Source organism: Astatotilapia calliptera, chromosome 12 (assembly GCF_900246225.1).
Source record: "Astatotilapia calliptera chromosome 12, fAstCal1.2, whole genome shotgun sequence".
Classification (NCBI taxonomy): Eukaryota; Metazoa; Chordata; class Actinopteri; order Cichliformes; family Cichlidae; genus Astatotilapia; species Astatotilapia calliptera.
The window spans coordinates 22,506,611-22,529,359 of record NC_039313.1 but is presented as its reverse complement, the minus strand read 5'-3'; the positions used below and the strand labels follow the sequence as shown (position 1 = coordinate 22,529,359).

The 22,749-nt window shown below is 39.3% G+C and overlaps 1 protein-coding gene across 14 annotated transcripts in view; it reads left to right on the top strand.

The window, feature by feature from the left end:
• The window catches only part of trpm3 (transient receptor potential cation channel, subfamily M, member 3), a 147,990-nt gene that overhangs the window by 91,121 nt on the left and 34,120 nt on the right, over nucleotides 1–22,749 (top strand). For all 14 annotated transcript variants that reach the window (XM_026187092.1, XM_026187103.1, XM_026187093.1 and 11 more), the window contains exons 7-8: nucleotides 12,628–12,802; nucleotides 13,146–13,269. In XM_026187092.1, the coding sequence (XP_026042877.1) occupies nucleotides 12,628–12,802; nucleotides 13,146–13,269 (299 nt within the window). The remainder of the gene's footprint in view (nucleotides 1–12,627; nucleotides 12,803–13,145; nucleotides 13,270–22,749) is intronic.

Genomic DNA, 22,749 nt, shown 5'->3' with positions numbered 1-22,749 from the left:
CAGGCAATATGAGTAAAAACTGACCAGAGACATTGTGGGGACAATTGAAGTCACTGCGGGTAAGGTGTGTTCATGCATGAATGCGTACACAAAACATGTCAAAAATGATAACCAAGAACTGCCAGAGTGTCCAACCCTGTGGTGGAGAGATAACAGAGTCAGTAGTGGGTAGGATACAAAACTTGCTCCAGGTATGGTTCCAGGTTGAGGATGTGCATGGATGACGACATGTTATGTGGTGTGGAAAGAATCTGACTGCACAATCAGTAGTGTGAAATGTAGTAAATGTATTTTGGAACAGTAGGTGGGTTAAAAACAGTGGTGGCACAGTCAGAAATGTCACAGTGGACGGGTTGCGAACCTACGGAGCCCCTCTGATGACATGGTCCAAAAAATAAATAAATTGTGGCCACAAAATACTACTTCGTGGGCACAAAATGGGTATAACGTGCTCACGAAATACTTATTTGTGGCCACGAAATACTATTTTGAGGGCACGAAATAGGTATACTGTGCGCACGAAATGCTAATTTGTGGGCACGAAACACTTGACCGATAACTGTGATCCTTCCGAGACCCCTGCAGTTGGTTGACAATAAAATCTGTCTGTAAAGCAACTGGGCACTCAGTTATAATAATTGCTATATAACTTTTGCACTGTCCACTTCCTGCTGTGACAAAACAAATTTCCCACGTGTGGGACTAATAAAGCTTATCTTATCTTATCTTATCTTAATATCCTGTTTAAATGTCTCTCTGTAATAATGGTTCCTTGCATTGCCAGGCTTTTCAAAATGCATTTGTTGCTCATTTCCAGCCTAAAATAAAAGTCAGTCATACTGTCTCTGTCCATGGTGTATAGGTTTAGCCTACTCTTATGCTTATGTCTCTACGCAGCTGTCCAGGAATTGTATCAATATGGTGTGTGCACGTTATATATTTCATTGCCACAAATGCGTAATTCGTTTGCCACGTTATACTCAATTCGTGACCACAAATTAGTATTTCGTGCGCACGTTAAACCTATTTCGTGCCCTCGATATAGTATTTCATGGCCACAAATAAGTATTTTGTGGGCACGTTATACTATTTCGAGGGCACGAAGTAGTATTTTGTGGCCACAATTTATTTGTTTTTTGGACCAAGTCATCAGAGGGGTTCCGTACGAACCAGACTAATTCAGACAAAAAGCTAATTTTATTTTATTAGTAAAAAAAACCCCCAAGTTGAATAAAGGTTGGTGAAACAGAATCAATCAACTCTTTTTTATTTTTCTCAAAAAATAAATACGTTTTCTTAACGGCCAATTGAATTTGTCATATAGTGTGAAGTGGAATATATCCTGGACTGTTCAGCTAAAACAGTTATTTAAACCTAAACAGTCAATTTAGAGTACTCAATTAAAGCTACAGTAAGTCAGGTATTATTTTTTAGGTTATTTATCAGGAAAAAAAAAATTTTGGACTCATAAAATGATTGGTTGAGCAACACTTGCTAATATTAGCTAGTAAGCTAATATTATATTACATTTTCACTCTGATAAACAGTTTCATTACATGTTCACATCATATGAGCATGTCCGAGTCCTGCGTTCATGTGCTACCTGCAAAGTGTCCAACAATGTTAGACCGACTTCAAAAAAAGTTTCACTAATGTTGACTAACAGCTACAAAAGCTGCAGCTAACGGAGCAGATGCTAACAGCAGACAAAACAGCAGTGCATAACAGCAAAAAAGTTCAACATATCATCAACAACTCACCTTAGTATCACTGTCATCTGACAGAAAGGAGATTCACTGACTCATCTTATTATGTTTCTTTCACAAAGTTTTTTAGCCTCCTTCAAAGTAAAGAGACATGAAAAAGACAGCGGACTCACAGCCTAGACTCACTACAGAAAAATGGTAGCCACAGTTGTTTGTCTCACAGGGGGCACCATAGGTTTGATCATGCACTTAAATTGGGACAGGTAAAAAAAAACAGATCTCACTTGACTGCAATGCACTGGCTGTTGAGAATTTACACACTGTAACTTTAAGCTACCCAGACAGAACCCACACATGCACAGGGAGAACACCCACACATGCGTGGCAGTGCAGTGGTTAGTACTGTACTACCGCTGGTTAACACTTTTTTTTCCAGTGAAAAATCTCATTCAATTAATTTCACTCCATATTTTTCCCCTCGTTGTCCACACCTACAGACGTGGGGCCTGCCTCACAGTTTGGGAACTGTTGCTTCAGTGAAACAGGGAGAACAACATCTAATTTCATTTGAGTCATTTCAGCTGTCATTCTCATAGGGTACAGACCCTGTAAGTGGCTATTTATAAAGAATGCTTCCTGACATAGACACACTCAGAAGGGCGACACATACGTATTCATCTTGAAGAGACAGAAGCATTTATGCCATTTAAGCATCTGTCTTAAATGCCTGAGGTGATTTTATCCAGTTCAAATCAAGTTCCTCGGGGGCAAAATGCAAAATATTCTTCAGGAATATAATCAACACTTAAAGAAATGAGGCTTGAATTTATAATGGACAAGCTGTAGATGTTTAGGTACAAATCAACACACAGATCAACCCCAATTACTGTGTTTTCTGGTCAGTGAAAACACATTTTTAGCTGAGTGCTGGTGTAAAACTCACTCTGGCACATTAATTCTAATATTTCTAATAAAAATAAAAAGATATGTGATTACATCTGAGCTGCTTCAAGAAGGTTAAAGACTAAATATTTGAGATTTTGAGAGAAGCTTTGACCTTTTAGCATACCATGTGACATTTTGTTCTATAGCTTGTCAAGTTAGGTTCTCATATCTGTTTCTGATGTTTAAGTGTGTCAGTGTGTGTTGAAGGAATTTACTTTTTTTTTTAAATTTATTTTTGGTTTATTTTATTGGTGTAGGGTGGTGGTGTGAGGTGAGAAGACAAGGGCCCACATACTGTAGCACACCTCCTCCAGTCATGCTGATGCTAATTTGACACATACAAGGACAAACTCGCAAACGCCAACGCACACGCAGACACACACGCGGCGGATGAGTCATTGCTGGATCCTTAATTAGGACCATTTAAGCATGTTATGTGTATCTTGCTTACACGCTGCTCTTTACCTCGCTAATTCCTTCAGTTCCTCATTACTTCCTCGTCTTCCAGACTGGATATATATATAGAAAATTACAGCGTTGGACTCCCTCCCCCCTTTTTTTGGCTACTTCTACTTTTTTCACACTCTTTCAGAGTAGTCTCGCTCTTGAAAAGTAAGGTGTGGGCAGTGGATTAAAATTATATTTGATATATGAGAGACATGGGAGCCAAAGAGAGACTGGGGATTTTTACTCTTTGTTATCTGATATTAGCGTGTGTGAAGTGTGCATGGATACAGTCAGTACTTTGAAACAGACAGTACAAAGGGGATATATATTATGTGTATATTTATATTATATGATATATATAAATAGGATTGAATAACTTCACTGTTTAACTATCGTCAACATCAAAGTCCAATTAAAAAAGACAAAAGCTTGTAATATTGTTGATATAAAACTTGCTACAGTTACAGAACTGAACAACAGACAGCTAAAAAGACATGAGCCTCAGTTTCTGCTGCAACATCTGGGTGGATCCATCTGGATCCATCAACAGTTCAGGCTGAGTATTCAGACACTGCATATCTACTGGGATTTTCCCACACATCCATCTCTGGAGTTCAAAATCTCCAGCTCTCTGTATATAGCAACAATAACCCAGATAACAATTTGTTACAATCAAGGTATACATAAAAGTCGAACCTCGAAGCAGTTGGCACACAGTAGCAGAAAACCACACAGTCAGCTAAGAACAGGAAACTGAGGTTACAATTGATACAGGCTTACCAAAACTGAACAATAGACAATTAGAAAAACATTGTTTGGTCTGAATAGATAATAGATATGATTAGTAGGGTCAGAATTTGCCATTAACAACACAAAAACAGGGATTTATCCTGCTTTGTTTTATTAGTGGTTCATGCTCGTGGTGGTGTAATGATGTAGGGAATATTTTCTTGGCCATTTCTTGACCCTTATCATTTAAACACCACATCTTACCTGGATATTGTTCCTTTATGAGGCTTTATGTGTACCCATCTTCAGATAGCTGCTTCCAGCAGAATAATGCAGCATGTCATAAAACTCAAATCATGTCTGGTTTTGTGAACATGACAGCAAGTTCACTCTACTCAAATGGCATCCACAATCACCAGATCTCAATCCGATAGAGAACCTTTGGGATGTGGTGAAACGGGAGAGTCACGTCATGGATGTGCAGCTGACAAGTCTGCAGCATGTCAGTATGGACCAAAATGTCAGATGTGTGTCTCCTGCTCCTTGTCAGATCTATGCCACAAAGAGTTAAAGCAGTTCTGAAAGAAACAAACAGTAGTTTCTGTCAAGACGTTATGTGGTTTTTTAGGGTCCCACTTCAATTTTAGGATAGTTTACTGCATTTAAGGATTCAGGGAATTCCCATCATTTAAACATAGACACAAAAACCTAAGCCTAGATATAAGTCACTTTCTAAAATTCAGCAACAGTGCTACATGTTGCCAACACCTCCACATTTGTCTCTGTACCTGGATCGTGCACGCAGCATCTAAGGACTCCACAATCTACGTTTGTCTCACCCTAGCAGCACTTGTCCCTCTCCTCCTCCTTCAGTTCACTTCATCATAAACTCATCATCATATTCTGTTTGTGGCCTTTTCACATGTGTCACATGCCGTGTCTTGGCTTTTTGCGGAGCTGAAATAACTCCACACATGACTCCGCTGATGATCATCAACTGAGTGAGAGAGCACACATGATGCATTTATACAGCCATATTTAACAATCAAAGGATTGCATTTAAAAAGTACAATCACTGTATCTCAGCAGAGCATTAGCATTTCTAAATTTAAGGATTCAATTTCAACCACATTAATATAGATGATATCCACAGACAGAGAAATATTATAGAAAAACAACGAGGTAATGTCAATACTGCTTTTCACTGACATTAGAAACAGCCTCTCTGGCAACATGCTTTAAAGCAGGGGTGGGGAACTCCAGGCCTCAAGGGCCAGTGTCCTGCAGGTTTTAGATATCACTCTGGGTCAACACACCTGACTGAAATGACTAGTTCATTACCCGGCCTCTGGAGAACTTCATGACAGATTGAGGAGGTAATTTAGCCATTTAAATCAGCTGTGTTGGCTCATGGGCACACCTAAAACCTGCAGGACACTGGCTCTTGAGGCCTGGAGTTCCCTCACCCCAGCTTTAAAGAATCTTCTCAGATGCCTGATTCATACCTCCCAATCCTGTGTATTAATGCATCGAAAACCATTTTTTCTACGTAAGATAACAGATCTTGCAGGAAACAAAGTTACTCTGTAAGGCATAGCAATTGGAGGTATAATAGCAGGAATGGTGGCTCCATGCCCGGATGGGTTGTAAGCTACTTTAGGACTGGAAGAAAAAGGTACACTCTGAATAGATGTGTTTTACAAACCAATTTTGTTTTTGTTTTTTATAACAAAGTTTTTTTTCACAAGCTAATAGATGGTTGTCAGACTATGTTATCACTGACTTTTTATGCCTTTATTCAAAGTCCATGTCAAACATTAGGTGAAATCTGTGTTTTAAAAAATACTTAGAACACTTGTAAAAATGCAGCGCATAATATGTTCAATTTTAATGGATTTTCTGCATAAACTCAGGGACAAAAGATTGGATACATGTGAAAATTTCAAATTACATTTGTAACTTTTCTTCTTTTTGATTTTTCACAAGTTGTGTTCAAATTCACAGAAAATGTGTGACACATGAACCAACACATTTTTTAAACACATCATTTCTAAGAGTATAATCTTAGAGGAAACACGTGCTGTTTTGTTCCATTTGATAACCTGGAGACTGTAGTAAGTAATTTTTTTTTAAATTAAACAATATCTATGTGATTCTGGAAATATCATGGAAGGTCCCACCCAGAACTGACACAGATGAGCTTAAGAGGAAGATGGATTTGGCCATCAGAGCCAATCAAAACCAAGCCGCTGAACAGAAAATGGGATTAAATCTCAGCAACTGTTCCAGGTACTTAAACGAGATTTCCTTCCTACTGACTCTATTTGAAAGGTGCTGCTATGATATCAGTCATGGGTTACTGACAAGCAGGGGATTGATGTCACTGAGAAAATGAGAGACACATGCTCATATGGTTGTCAGTCATAAGGTAGGGTCACTCCAGACCGTGTCCTGCTTTATTATTCTTTTTTTACTTTAACCAGGACCACAATTTACAGAAAGCACATCATGCATCATCAGCACATTAGAATTTACCCTCTTCATTTTAACAATATGTGAAAAATACAGTTTTCCACAATGACTTATTTTGAGAGGACAAACCCAGTACTAAAAGACTGTTAATTTAAAAAACAAAAAACAAAACAATGCCAAAGCAATAAATACTCTAAAGTTTGATCCTATTTTTTTTTTTAAAGAAAGTAGGAGAAAAAAGAAAAGAAATACTGTAAATCAGAGGCCAAAAGTCATCCTAAAATGTTCCATCGACTTTAGGCTAGTTAGCCAAAAGAGAATTTGTGGTTTGTCTGTCTTTGTGACTCTATTTGTGTGAGTGGTTGTGTGTGGTTGTGTGCACACAGGCAGAATTTCCTCCTACCAATTAGCCATGACACAGCTGTGCTTTTCCCTCCTCATCTGCTCCTTGGTGGGTTTCAGTTGAACAATAATGTACTTTAGAGGGTGCAGCGTTGCCTCCAAAGCTCAGCAGTCATCAATATCAATGCATGATCTGACACTTGCGTGCACACCACACACACTCACACACACACACACACACACACACACACAGATAACAACAGAAATTGGCATTAAAAAAAAATGGAAGAATCAAATGTAACAAGGAAGCCATTAGTCTGCTCCTCTCTCTGCTCTATTGATGTATGGTCATGAGATGTGTTGTGGTACAGTGACGTTGTACCTCTTTGAAGTAGGCAAGGACCCGAAAATATTCTCTTTATGTAACTGTCCCTGTTGTAAGGCCATACAAGGCTGTGTGAGGCAAAGCGTGATGGTGGGTCGACTTCTGACTATGCACTTGCTCTTGTGTTTGCGAGAGTGTGTGCATGCCCCATGTGCGCATGCATTTGTATGTGCCTGTCTGCCTGCTTGTTTGAGAGACAGACCATGCTCTTTCCTCCGTGAATTATGCAGAGCAGGGTGAGGATGCTGGGCGGGTAGGATCAGGCAGTTACACAGCTTTTGAATTAGAAGGGTCTAAATAGCCGCCATAAAACACAACCGCATGGAGCAGAACGGGAGGAAGAGGATGAGACCGGAGTGGCAACTGAAAGAACTTTAGGAAGAGAGGATGTGAGACACAGAGGAGAGGAAGGGGGCTTGGGACGTGGATTGGACTTAGACCACTAAAAGGGGAAAGAATATAAGGGAGTAAGAGAGAATGAGACTCTGGGGTTTATAGGGTTTTATAGTGGTTTAAGGGGGGATGTTCTGTGGTCGACTATGAAATGGGGAGGAAACCATAAGAATTAAAGAGAGGAACAGACAAAAGTAGTAAATTTCTCTGAGACTTTTGTGATATAACTTTTACATAAATTTACAAATTTAACTGCAGTTTTTACAGTGTTCTCCCATATGTCTCACTGCATATAGAAAACACACCTGCAAATTATGAAATATTACCCTGAAAAGCCATGATTAAGAGACAAAGATCTCTGTTGTGAGAACAGGGATCACTAAACCACTTCCTCTGTTTCTTTCTCTCTCTCTCTCACACACACACACTGCACCCGTCTCTCTCGCTCTCTCTCTCTACAGGGAGTGCAGAATTATTAGGCAAGTTGTATTTTTGAGGAGTTATCTTCTAATTCATTCTAAAAAGCAGGAATTTTACTGTTCTGAACTTCTAGAAATTTCTTTTGGAAATAAGCATTTACTAAAAAGATGCAATGGTTTTTGAAAAACATTTATTCTGAACTGTGCACCACAATTTCAAAACATTTTCTGAAAGATGTAACAGTATACATGTTCTCACTTTCATTAGTATTTTGTTTATCAAAAGGTCTGACATGGTAAATGCAAATAACAGCATTCTCATCACTTATTTCTTTAATACAATATGCATGTCCTTCATTCATCCCTTTGTGGAACTTCAACGCACTTCTGCTCTCCCTCATATTCCATCTTCACAAGCATATCCTGTGTGGAGATTGAATAAAAATTAGTTGACACTAATTAATGGCACAAATAATCCAGTAAACAATTGCAGCACAGTAAAAAAAAAAAAAAAAAAAAAAAAGGAATCCTCTTTGAGCCATTACTTGTGTAAAGTATTTTCCCAAAAGACAAGGACACAGGCAACAGGTAATACTGAACTAAATGTAAAACCTCAACCTTTTTCATTTTTACCTAAACCGTGTGCACACGGATAGGATAAACATTAGGATAAACATAGGATAAACATTATTTATACTGTGTCCAAGCTGGGTCAACTTTACTGTTATTCCTGAGCCCAAGTGGTACAGGAATGCTAACGTAGAATCGAGTCAGGACGTCTGCTACTGCTGTTTGTTCGTTTTTGTTTTGTTTTTTTTTAATGGGAAATCGTTTTCAGGCTTCAAGTAGCACCATTATACCAACATTTCACATTCTAGACATTGTTTTAGGTGTATATTAGACCAAAAGTTTGACTGAAAATTCACATGCAAGCTTTTTTCAAGGCTGTGGTATTTGCCCGCAAACAATACCTTTCAGCTAGCTAAAACAGAATGTTATGCTATCAGCGAGCAACATGGCTAATGCCTTTCACACAGCTTTGTCTCAACTCCAAAGAGCCACAGAAGTAAAAGCTCATAATAATAATTGAAACAATCTTTGAAAAAATGACTTACCAAGCATGGCAAACAACTCAAATATGTAGAGCAAAATGTTCTGAAACGGCTTCACTTCAGCTTCGATTGGAGCCGTGCTGGGGGCGGAGTCTGTGAATTTACTCTGTTGGTGTCATAGCCCCTGTAGGAGTTCAGAGTTAAGAGGTCAGGAGTTAATGTTTCCATTATAACACCTCCAGATTTGACAGAGAAACACTCATTTTTAACACTCGATTTTACACCTCAGAGTTACATTAAAAGAATGTGACTCTGCTTAGAGTAAAATTAACTCTACTTTTGCAAGGAGACTATTAACACCAAAAAATTTAACACTTTTGAATTTGCTGTGTAGTTTTTAGTTTGTTTTTAGTTTTAGCTATTTTAGGGGGATATCTGTGTGTGCAGGTGACTATTACTGTGCATAATTATTAGGCAACTTAGCAAAAAACAAATATATACCCATTTCAATTATTTATTTTTACCAGTGAAACCAATATAACATCTCCACATTCACAAATATACATTTCTGACATTCAAAAACAAAACAAAAACAAATCAGCGACCAATATAGCCACCTTTCTTTGCAAGGACACTCAAAAGCCTGCCATCCATGGATTCTGTCAGTGTTTTGATCTGTTCACCATCAACATTGCGTGCAGCAGCAACCACAGCCTCCCAGACACTGTTCAGAGAGGTGTACTGTTTTCCCTCCTTGTAAATCTGACATTTGATGATGGACCACAGGTTCTCAATGGGGTTCAGATCAGGTGAACAAGGAGGCCATGTCATTAGTTTTTCTTCTTTTATACCCTTTCTTACCAGCCACGCTGTGGAGTACTTGGATGCGTGTGATGGAGCATTGTCCTGCATGAAAATCATGTTTTTCTTGAAGGATGCAGACTTCTTCCTGTACCACTGCTTGAAGAAGGTGTCTTCCAGAAACTGGCAGTAGGACTGGGAGTTGAGCTTGACTCCATCCTCAACCCGAAAAGGCCCCACAAGCTCATCTTTGATGATACCAGCCCAAACCAGTACTCCACTTGCTGGCGTCTGAGTCGGACTGGAGCTCTCTGCCCTTTACCAATCCAGCCACGGGCCCATCCATCTGGCCCATCAAGACTCACTCTCATTTCATCAGTCCATAAAACCTTAGAAAAACCAGTCTTGAGATATTTCTTGGCCCAGTCTTGACGTTTCAGCTTGTGTGTCTTGTTCAGTAGTGGTCGTCTTTCAGCCTTTCTTACCTTGGCCATGTCTCTGAGTATTGCACACCTTGTGCTTTTGGGCACTCCAGTGATGTTGCAGCTCTGAAATATGGCCAAACTGGTGGCAAGTGACATCTTGGCAGCTGCATGCTTGACTTTTCTCAGTTCATGGGCAGTTATTTTGCGCCTTGGTTTTTCCACACGCTTCTTGCGACCCTGTTGACTATTTTGAATGAAACGCTTGATTGTTCGATGATCACGCTTCAGAAGCTTTGCAATTTTGAGACTGCTGCATCCCTCTGCAAGATATCTCACTATTTTTGACTTTTCTGAGCCTGTCAAGTCCTTCTTTTGACCCATTTTGCCAAAGGAAAGGAAGTTGCCTAATAATTATGCACACCTGATATAGGGTGTTGATGTCATTAGACCACACCCCTTCTCATTACAGAGATGCACATCACCTAATATGCTTAATTGGTAGTAGGCTTTCGAGCCTATACAGCTTGGAGTAAGACAACATGCATGAAGAGGATGATGTGGACAAAATACTCATTTGCCTAATAATTCTGCACTCCCTGTATGTGTGGCAAGGAACACAAAGCACTAAGTGGGATGGATATTTTTGGTTCAGCTGCTTTTTTGTCAACTTCTCTCCCATGATTACAAAGTGACATGAAAATAGTCATGTGGCATCACAAGTATTAAATTTAGAACACTTTTTCCAATTATAGATCCAGGTTTACACAAGTAGTGAAGCCTATTTATTTTTAGATTTTTCCTCTGTTCAATACCCATCTTCTTTCCCTCTTTACTTTTTTGTCCTTTTTGAGGGCCAGGCAGTGCATCAGAGGCAACCATTTCTACCTTTTCTCATCTTCTTCTTCCTCTTTTGTGTTCTTCTGCCAGAGTATCTGTATTGTAGAGAAGTTTAGAAAATTGATTTTTAGATAGTTCCCCGATTCCTTTCAATAACTTCCATTTCTGGACCGCGAGTGCTCAAGTATCAGGTCAAACATGGAGGTGTGTTACTGCACAGAGCTGAGACTGTGAAAATGAGGAACTGTCGGGGGCTTTTCATCCAGCTAAAGCTCAAAGCATAATATGGTGTGAATGTCTGCCATATTGGTTTTCATAAAGAATTTAACTGAATTCAGTCTTATCAAACTGGGAACACATGATCTTCATACCAAATCACATAAAAGTTATAATATGGATTTTTGTTTTTTAAAAGCTTTTCCCAGCCAAGCTGTCTAAGAAGCAAGACAGCTTTTGTCCTCTGCCAGTGCCAAACTTGGTAGATCTATCTAACAGACTCCAAGTGGTTCTTTCAAATGGAGAATCCTCTTCACACACTAAGGTTAATTATGGAGTTCCACAGGGTTCCATGCTGGGACCAGTTCTGATTACAGTTTACATGTTTTCTTTTATATATATACTATAAACATATTCATCATATTGTTAATAAAAAAATAAAAAAAAGAACAAAAATAAAATTAATGTTTACTCATTTCAAAAATGCACCCTGCGACAGACTGGCGACCTGTCCAGGGTGTACCCCGCCTCTCGCCCTATGACAGCTGGGATAGGCTCCAGCGCCCCCCGCGACCCTGAAAAGGACAAGCGGAAGCGAATGGATGGATGGATGGATGGATGTTTTCTTTTTCCTCTAGGCATTATCATTAGAAGGCATAGCATACATCCACACTGGTATTCAAATGATACCCAGCTTTATCTATCCATGAAGCCAGATAATACACACCGATAGTTAAACTAAATGGTTTAAAATGGTTTAAAGGCAAAAAGACCCTATTTGAGGAAGCACAAAGAAATTGCAGCATGTGTTGGTATTAGCCTTAAAAATAGTTCTGGTACCAGAGGTTCCAGGGCTGAGTCTTCATTGATATATGAGTCTTTTTTTCCTTTAAGCTTGACTCAGTGCAGTCCTTCACACGCTTTGGTTTCTGTCACTTCCACAGTCACATTAACATCACCCTAAAAATTATTTTTTCCATTGTACTTTGTGAGATTTTGTTTTATTCAACTCCCATTGTGTTTTATGTGCTTTTGCAGCTTTTTTCTATTTCTGGGTGTTTTCTGAAGTTGCAGTGCTTTTGACCTCTCAGGGTCACCGTACAGATTATAGTCAGAAAGCATATCACATGGTTATTAGATTTTGAAACCGTCGAAAAAGGAAACCAAACAGGAAGCGTGATCATATATCAAACATTGTTTTTATGTGCTGACACTAAACTGAATATATATATATTGTTGCCTAAAATTTTTTTTTTCTTGAAAGCCTCATTTGACTACCAAATCAGTGCTTACAGCGCTTTAACTATAATTATACTGTACATATTTACATGGAGTTCATAGCTAAGCTGAACTGCTTGGCTGCCTATGGCTGCTTGTAGCTATATTTCTGTTTTGTTCTTTTATTCTTTCACTCTTTACCCTCCTGTTTCTCCTGCTGCCACTTGTTTTCACGTGTAGGTATCGGTCAGGGTGTGCCAGTGGTGGCACTGATCGTAGAAGGGGGTCCTAATGTGATCTCTATAGTGCTGGAGTACCTCAGGGACACTCCTCCAGTTCCTGTGGTGGTGTGCGACGGCAGCGGCAGAGCCTCTGACATCTTGGCCTTCGGACATAAATACTCAGAGGAGGGAGGGTAGGCACTCACATGTACACATTTTACAGGAGTGGAACGGCAAGCATGAATAGTGTATGAAAAAATTGGATGCACTGTAGATGTCAAGGGATTGTTTTAGATCAAAATATCTTTGAATATTTATGTGAGTTTGTATGCAGAAACTTGGGGAAAAAAATGAAACTTGCTTTAATAAAACACAAATGTGAGAATTTGTATTTCAACAAAGACTCAAGAGATTTGGTAGCTAAGAGTTCCAGTCAGCCTTGGTTTAACCTTCTGATATAATTTGCCTGTTTTCCTGTCACTCTGGCCCCGTTCTTGATACTCTCTTTTCTTTTTCCACACCTTTCTGCCTCTGCAGCATAATTAATGAGTCTCTAAGAGACCAGTTGCTGGTGACCATTCAGAAGACTTTCACCTACAGCCGCTCACAGGCTCAACATCTGTTCATCATTCTCATGGAGTGCATGAAGAAGAAGGAACTGGTGAGTCACTCCTTCTCAAACACTCCTTATGCATTTGCACATATACATTGTGGTAAACACATTGATGCAGAGCTGCAAATGCATATGTGCAGATGGAGGAAATGCAAGCTGATGAACAAAATATACATGATACATTAAAGCACAAGCAACCTGACACAGAAACACACAACATTCAGATACACTATTAAACAATTTATAACATAGTTATCACTATTCACCTCTGTAAAGATGCCCCAAAATGAACAAATATGGATTTGTCTAATGAAATGTTTACATCTTGAAACTGAAGCACTTATTTCTCCATCTTTTATGTATGTAAATCATGTAATGTCAAGTCAATGTAAATGTATTCAGATGACTTTCAGGACCAAATGGCCTTCAACTTGAGAATCTGTGCCCCCTTTTAAAGCATTCCACCAGAACAAATGTCTTGTGAAGGAATGCAGTCACACACATCCTTTACTCCTGGGAAGGAGTCCCAGTCCCTTTGAGAGCAGTCACATGACGCAAAGGTCTTATTAATGCTGTTAAATACTGTCTGTGGAGTAGGAATGTCTATCTGTGTGTATCTGTATATAATTATGTCTACACATCTACTAATGAAAAGTCATTTGCACTGCTCAATTCTTTAGCAAAAATAGAGAAAATTTGCATAACTTTCTGAAATGTGTTAACAGTGAACATTATTGAATGTTCCTGAAAAACCCAACCTAAATGTTCCTAATGAAAAGAAATGACACCACTGGGCAGCCTATTACATACACTGCTATACCCAAGGACTCTGTAGTGGTCCAACTCAACTGTGCATCCTATTCCTGAGAACATCAGCTTAACTTTAAAAAGTTATTTTAAGCCAAAACGCACAAATTAACCAGAATGTTTTGTTAATAAATTGCAAATGTGTTCAAAAGACTGGATCATAAATGAGGAGGTCAGTAAAGCAAGGCAGCTGGTATAGTGTAGTGTTGTGTTAGTTGTAGTTATATGTTTATGCTCTGTCTAATGGTTTCTGTTTTTATTTTTTTAGTTATATCCAGTAAAAAACATTTTTAAAAAATCTGACATTTACTTCCTCAACATTTATTTCTAAAGCTATTTAAATCTTACTGAAGACAGACAGGTGAGAGTTATTGCTCAGACTAAGTAATTTCACTTCAGTTTTGTATTGAAATCAAATATTATACAGTACAGGGCAAAAGGCTTGAGCCACTGCTTATGTCTTTTTTCTTTTCCAGGAAAATGGGAAAATGGTGCAATGATTTATTGAAACATGTGCAAATTGTACGGTATGCAATATAAAATTCTAATGAGATGGAAAATCGATATTTGGTATGAGCTACCCACTCACATATATGCAATTGTGGCAAGGCTTGCAGTTTTGCAGGTTTGATAAGACATGCTGCGAGTAAAAGTGTACCACAATGTTACACCCAATCTACATGCACTCCTGCACAACCTTACACTCACTTTACAGCATAACACTGCAATATATTCACTCTGATACAAAAACACCCAGCAGCAGTACTAAGTCATTTGCTACTTGGTTGCTTTTGCCCCAATTTGGTTTAAACATAGTTCACTAGATGCTTTGTAAGGAAGGGAGTGTTTGCCAGATCAGTGATTTTTGGGACTGCTGGCAGATCGTGGCATTTTGCCTTTTAATTTGTAATCAGTATCATGCACACACACACTTTTCTTTACTTTAGTAAAATGCTTGAGCTTGAATCCAACACATATTTTGTGATTCAGTCAGTGTAATAATTACATTAAGTCAAAATCTATAGATATAGTACATGCACACACATAGTATACATGTAGCATTTTTGCAGGCAGCTCAGCTTTGGTCATGGCTGTGCAGCGTGTAAGTGGATTGATTACACTCTCAATGGGGTTCCAGTGGCTGACTGATCCTCAAATTAATAGATCCTCTGAACATAGTATACAAAAGCAGAACAATGACATGTGAATCATTCAGCAGGAGCAACTGTAAGGCCCAGATAATCCAACGCAGCCTCTCCCCGAACTCACAAAACTGTTATAAAAAGGGCATCTTTGCAGTGCTGTCAGTCCACAAACAGGACAGTCATTGTGATCTCCACACTACTGGATGACTTAAACATTTATATAGCAGCTGTCAGTTCACCAGATGCACAGGTTAGTCCAGATCAAAGCATTTCACAGGTTATTGACAAACTAGTAATTAAAGCTTGAAACCAATCTAATAAAAGAATGAAAGAAAATAAGAGCGCAAGAATAATTAATTTTATTTATGCTCTCACACACAATAAAACAATCCCTCAATAAAAAAATAAAAAAAGAAAAAAAATCATAAAGTGAATATAAAAATAACTGAAAATGTGAATTAAAGGATTTCAAGGTAAAAAAAAATAAAAAATATATTACCAGAAATAATTAATAATAATAATTCTAATAATTCTAAAAATATATATAAATAAAATTAAATAAGCAAATTGAATGAGGTAAGTAATTTCTATAAACCACACTAAAAAGCCAGCATAAAGAGGTACTTTTGTTTTTTAAAGACTTCCAGCTGCTCTCAGATCCTCTGGCACACTGGCTTGGGGCAAAAAAAAATATGCTAAAAGCTGTCTCGCTGAAGGTTTTTCTTCTGCACTTTGGAACAACTGAAGGACTTGTGCCAGAGGACATTAAGAGTCATACTGCTTCAGACTAAGTATACGAGCCATAAATACTGAAGCAATTCCACGAATTTCTTTAAACCAAGTTAAAGAATTTTAAAATAATACAGAAACTGACAGGCAACCAAAGTAAGGTCTTAAAGTGTTCTGTCTTTAAACACTTGACTGCAGAGTTTCTGAATCACCTGCAGTCAAGTTATAACAGCATTTGGGTTTAGCAGAACATTCCAGTCCTGTTTGATATACACACATCCATAAGTTTCTCTGTGTCACTTAGATAGAAAATATTTATGAGCTAATAAAAGGAAGATTAGGAAAGAGACCCTACACAAGATCTAAGTTATAGATTTTTGTTTCCTGCTTGTTGGCTTGGGGCAAGTCCAGGAGAATTCTTTTTTTTTTACTTGTTTCACTCTCTGAACTTAAGAACCCATAAATAAACATTTATTTTGGTTCACTTTTATCCAACTTGAGCTTTAATGAGTTTGATGATATCTGGACAAAAATATATAAAACACAATTTGAAATGCAACCAATTGGTCGTCATCAGATGCAGGGGTAATAAACCTTCTGTGTAAACCTGTGCGTGTAACTGATGCATCTTTAGGCTTAATGGAAGAAAAAACTAAACCGAAAGACATAATCATCCTTGGCTTGTAATCTTAACAGTGCAATTCAACATTTATTAAGGACATAAAAGTTTGATTTAAAAAGTTGACTTTTGTATTTCCCAGCAATTTCTGCATCTCTCATAAAAGTGTCGTTTTTGTAGCCCATCTGCCATACAGAGAGTATCAAAGGTGTTTTTTTGAAAGGAGAGAAATGGATATGGTTATCTCTCTGCTGCCTATTACCTTTCTGTTTCTCTTACTGTGATGATTTTACCACCCTCCTAACTTGCCAAACTAATAGGCATCACATGAGCTTCCCCTCCACTCGCGCTCACAGCATGTCTCTGTAGAATACATTTCAGGCTGCATTTTTCAGCTGCTTTCTTCACGAGTATATGACAGAACAGATGCTTCCCTATTTCTGCCCAGCTGCCTATAAAGACATCGTAATAGTTCACGTTCACTTGCTGTAACCACTAACCTAAAGTGTATTTTTAGCTCTCCGGGCTTTTCTTCACCATGTGTTTTACAAATACAGTATAATTATTGTGTTGTGTGTTTTGAGCTCTGCCAAACACAACCGATCTGCAGCTCAGTAATATACCTCCAGCTATACATCCAGCTTTTCCACTAACCTGCTTCTTATGTGATGCTTTGAGTATAGACTGAAAACTCTTAACTTTATTGTACCTTTAATAATGAGTTTTGACACCTCAGTATATATCAATAAAAAGGTGTTTTGACAACCATTAGAAGGATCCAGGTTTTTCCAAGAGCAGCTACATAAGAAGAAACCACCCCCACTAACTTCTGATGATGCACACCCAGGTATTTGTTCTGTAAGCAGGCTTGAAATGTGATAGAAACCGTTCACTTTTCTAAGGAAATATTTGAAACTCAAATTTTCTTTTCTAGCCATATGCAAACTGCACAAAAACCACTCACTTGATAACGATAGAAAGATAGAAAGCTGTGGTACATCTCTCCTTAAAGATCTGTCTGTATGTGAACTCTGCAGAACCACAAACTATTACAATTACTATTTACCAAGTGCACTAAGTATAATATAATGTGGTATTACGGTGATTATTCAGCACCCATAGAATTAGGTAGTATCCAACACCCACGGGAGTAGTCAGATCACACAACAAGCTTGTCGTCATATCCGAAGCAGTAGCGAGTTAATCCTGAGTCTTTGCACTGGTCTGAAAGGGGCAAGTGTGGAAGAGAAAGACAAAGAACAATTGTGAGTCTATATGGCTCTCTGTCAGAAGGCCTTTGCTTTGATTTTTGACTCTGTGGCAGAGACACCCAAGTAGAAAAGATCTAGACCGCAGGTGACTGGCTGTGTGTGTGTGTACTGAAGAGGTCTAGTGAAGAGAAACAGGAAGACCAAAGAAAGGCTGTGTCTTATTTTGCTTTACCTTATTTCCAGCATGTTGGTTTATTTATGTGGACAGTTTGTGCTTCAGTCATTTTCTTGTTGGCTTTCTTTTGTTTATTGCACTTAATGTTTTTTACACTGCATGAAGAGGGCCTAAAGTACACACTTTTTCAAGACATTTTTTGCCACGCTGGAATGAAGACAAGGTAGTTTAGGGGTAAAGTTAATCGGTGACTAATATGCACCTTTTGAGTTAGATGTAAATTACTCTCACATGAAATTTATTGCATACACTCACCAGCCACTTCCTTTAGTTGCGTCTTGTTTGTATTGGGTTGGATACGCTTTTGCTTTCAGACCTGTTTTAAATCTTCATGACATAGATTCAACAATCTGCTGGGAGGACGCCTCAGCATGGACTCAACTCGAAAGTGGACTTTCTGGTCCACGTTGAGATGATGGCATCTCACTGTTGCTGCAGATGTGGGATATGTAGAAGCCATTTGAATGCAGTGAACTCACTATCATGTTCAAGAGACCAGTTTAAAGTTTTTTGGGCCTTATAGCATGGCACCTCATAATGCTAGAAGTAGCCATCAGAAAGGTACACTTTGGCCATAAAGGGATGCATGTGGTCAGCAACAACACTCAGGCTGACTGTGGTGTTTGAACAAAGCTCAGTTGGTACTAAGAAGCCAAACGTATGCTGAGAAAATATCCCCCATACCCTCAGGCCACCAGCATCTGTGTGATCTATACAAGGCAGGGTGGATCCCTGGTTTCGTGTTTCCTGTTTCCATTTCCTGTTCTTAACTGACAGGAGTGGCACATGTGTGGTCTTCTGCTACTGTGGGCCCTTCTTCACTTGTGCATTCCGATTCTGCATACCTTGGTTGTTGCAAGTGATCTTTGAGTGATCCTTGACTTCCTATCAGGTCAAAGCAGTCTGGCCATTATCTCTGACCTCTGATCAACATGTCAGTTTTGCTCAGAGAACATCTGCTCACTGGATATTTTCTCTTTCTCACACCCTTGTCTGTAAACCCTAGAGATGGAGGTGTGGGAAAATCCCAGTAGATCAGCAGTTTCTGAAACACTCAGGCCAGCCTATCTTGCACTAACAACCATACCATGTTCAAAGTCACTTAAATCATCATTCTTCCCATTCCAAACCTGAGTTTGAACTTCAGCAGGTTATTTTGACTATATCTATATGTCTACATGCATTAAACTGCTGGCATTGGCTGATTAGCTATTAGCATTAATGAGCAGTTGAACAGGTGTAGCTAATGAAGTTTGCTGGTGAGTGCATAATAAATGCATTGACAGACGTCAAGCCATATCTCACTTTTTAACGTGTCTTGGTGAAGAACAAGATTTAGATAGGTGGGGGGTCCTTAATATATATCACTGCAGCGTAGTTGCATGAAAGGATTCACCTCAGACTTCCCAAATTTATCTTTATTGTAACTCACACTGCTGTTAGTGCTTTACAACCCACAGGCTTTTTAAAATGTCATTATTCTGGACAGAATAACTGGACAGAATTAATCTCTGCCTTTGAAATAAAATGAGGGTCAGGCCTGTCTGCTGGGTGGTTTTCTGGGGGACTTATTTCCTATAAGACTTAGAGACATTTGGGATTGGTCAACATCTGTCCAGCATTTCAGATGAATTAGGAAGCCTTTCAGGCATTTATATCAAGCTAACAAATGCTCATCAGTTATAACCGCTATCACCCGTTTTCTCTTCCTCCCTGTCCTGCATGTAGCACTCTGCAGTAATAGTAGAGCTGGTAAGCTCTGAGAGAAACTGTAGCATAACCATAAATAACTGCAAAATAGCTCTTAAGGGCACTTAAATGTGGGAAATACATCAAATGCTTTAATTGTTTATTTATGCATTTTTTTTTCTGTTGTTGATCTTGGTTGATGATAAATATCTCACACCTGTGACTTTAGTGACATGAACACATGACAGGACATAGTGCTGAGCCACCCATAAAGTGGTGTTTCTTGCTTTCATGGCACCAACCAGAAGAGATTTAAGGCTGAAGCACAAAAAAGAGTTTATATTAAACTGCCAACTACATATTTTTTACTTATTATTGCTGTTCTGTATCATTAATCTTTTTATCATCAGTGTCATTATTTTCTTATGTATTATATTAAATTCTCTATCAGATGAACATTAAAACCACCTGCCTTATGAAGTCTAGGTGAACCAACAGTGCTTTGGACATCACATCCCACAGTAACATCCACATGAATGGCAGAACCCTGGGATTCCCAGCAGATCATTGCATTGTAACGGGATGATGGGACTAGACACTGACTGTGTCAGTTGGGTTAATGTTGTGTGATTGGTGTGATTACTGCACCCCCCCCCCCCCCCCCACACACACACACACACACACCCCAGCCCACTTGGCTCTCAGAGTATGTCCAAGCTTTGTATAAATAAAAGTAAAACCATCTCTGTTTCTTTAATTCGGATTAAATATTGAGGAGGAACCACCAGCCCACAATGTTCCTCCACAGTCCTGACAAGAGATACTAAGAAAGAGTAGGAGGAAAATGAGAGCAAACGAGCGACTTAAATAGACCATGAGGGAGAGGGAGAGAGCAAGTGGGAGGGAACATGGTAGGGACAGATGGAGGGAAAGAGGAGGGGATGTAGGGAGGGATGAGGCAGGGGGGGAAATGGTTTGGCTATATAGCAAATGGGAAATGAGGTACGCAGAGAGTTTGAGGCACAAACAGAGGGAGACAATTCCTTGGTTCATTATCAGCAGGGCAGTTTATCAGTTTAAAATTTCATGAGTAGAGAAACTTATTTCCCTCGTTCCTCTGTTTCTCGCTGTACTGAAAGCTATTGGTTTATGGTTTCTCCCAGAAAGAAAGAAATATACATGTAAATAATTTATGGTTAAAATTCATCCAGATGAAACCATTAGCAGAGTTTTGTCAGACTTGAACTTTTACCATTGTTATTGCATGAGCCGCAGAAGACGATTCAGAAACCCGTGATTGTGTGTTTGGCCAGTGTCAGCAGGATCTTTGCCTGTTAAATGAAGATGAATGTTTTGCAATCAGCTCAGCTCGCTGGAGTATGAAGAGCTGTTTTCTGATCCTCAGGGTATGCAGCATAGCACCTCTGAAGATGCAAGAATCCTGCCTGTTCCTCTTTAATTTCACATATCAATCTTCAATTTGCCAACACAACATCTCGCTCCTTCTGGCTTCCATTTGCTTCACGCACGCTTCCTCTTTCCTGCCGCCTTTTCTCTCAATCCCTGCCTCCACTTGTCTCCCTCTTCTTGTCATTAATGCGTCTTTTCTTAGTTCCTCTATTCTTGTCAAAAGACAGCTGGAATCCACAACAGATGGGTGAATTTATGCCTTGAGTGGAAGAGCAAAAATATTGAAACTGTGTCTACCACTGTGCTAAAGTTGTTTGCTCCCAGTAAGTACTCAAGAGCGTCTTTCAGTGTATGAGGTGAGAAAAAGGAAAAGCTGCCTGTTTACTTTCGCTCACATTTATTGATGACTCTCTGTGGGATTGCTGAGATTAAAGCAGCCTTGCATTGTCTCAGAGGATATGTAGCTCAGCTTCTGAGCAGCAGTTTCCCAGCCATAGCAGGTAGCTCATATGCACGGGGTCACCTTGGGGATGTAATTGGAGGGAGTGGCGAGGGATGAGGCAGTGGGCAAAGGATGAAGGGGCAGCATGCCAGTGAGAGGCTGCTGTAAGATTAGTGATTGACAAAAAGATGCTGGGTGGAAGAGAGAGCAGAAGCTATAATCATCGTTCATCTACCACATTATCTTTCATTGTAGTCCTGAAGGAATTTGACCAAGAGTCATGTGTGTGTGTGTGTCAGGGAGTGATTGTAGGGGAATTCTTCAACCCACTAATGATAACTACAGGGTATAATGGACAAAAAGCCAGATTGGTTGAAATTAGACACGCACCCAAACACACCCTTAACAGCTGTAGAGCTAGCTGCCCTCTCTGCCTTCAGATATTCTTTCCCTTTTGTCAGTATGAGCAGTTCTTTCTGTAAATCATGTTGTCAGAAGGTCACACATTTCACATACGCCATTTGACTTTTTCAAGCCTCTACACAGGAGCACAGATGAGACTAATCAGTCTCTTAAACTCATAGTCATGCACGCACACTTGGAAAGACTTTAACATGGGATCTACAGATGGCTCCCTAAATGTGTTGTCAGTGTCTATTAGAGTGCAGGCAATGAGTCTGGCATTGTGGTAAATGATGCTCAAGCCACTGGCCACACTATGAAAATGCACACAGGTGCACTGTAACTCCAGGAAGCTAATGAAATTACGCTCTGCACCAGCGACTCACTGGTATCAAGAAGATCTCAATCGATACCTTTACATCTCATTACACTTCTATTTCACCTCCGGAAAGACCCCATGATTAGATGGGCACATGACCACCACATGCACATGAGCATGCACGCACCTAAAAGCTACCCTTATTAGCAATTAGTTTTTGTTCAAATGAGCAAAGAGCCAATATAAACAGATAATGTAAAATATCAATGTGGACTTGAATTACTTGTGTTCACTTAGTGTGAAAGCGGGAACGAGATATAGAGGGATAAAGAGGAGGGTTAGCCTACAACATTGCAGCATTGCCCAAGGGATGCAGCGGCAACAGCAGCAGCAAAGACTGCGGATTCCTGGAGCCCCACGAAATGAAGGCATTTGGGGTGGGGGTGTAGATGGGAAAGAAGATGTGCTGCGGGGAGGGAGGTGGGAGGAGATGGATGGCTGGTTGTAAGGGATTAGAGGA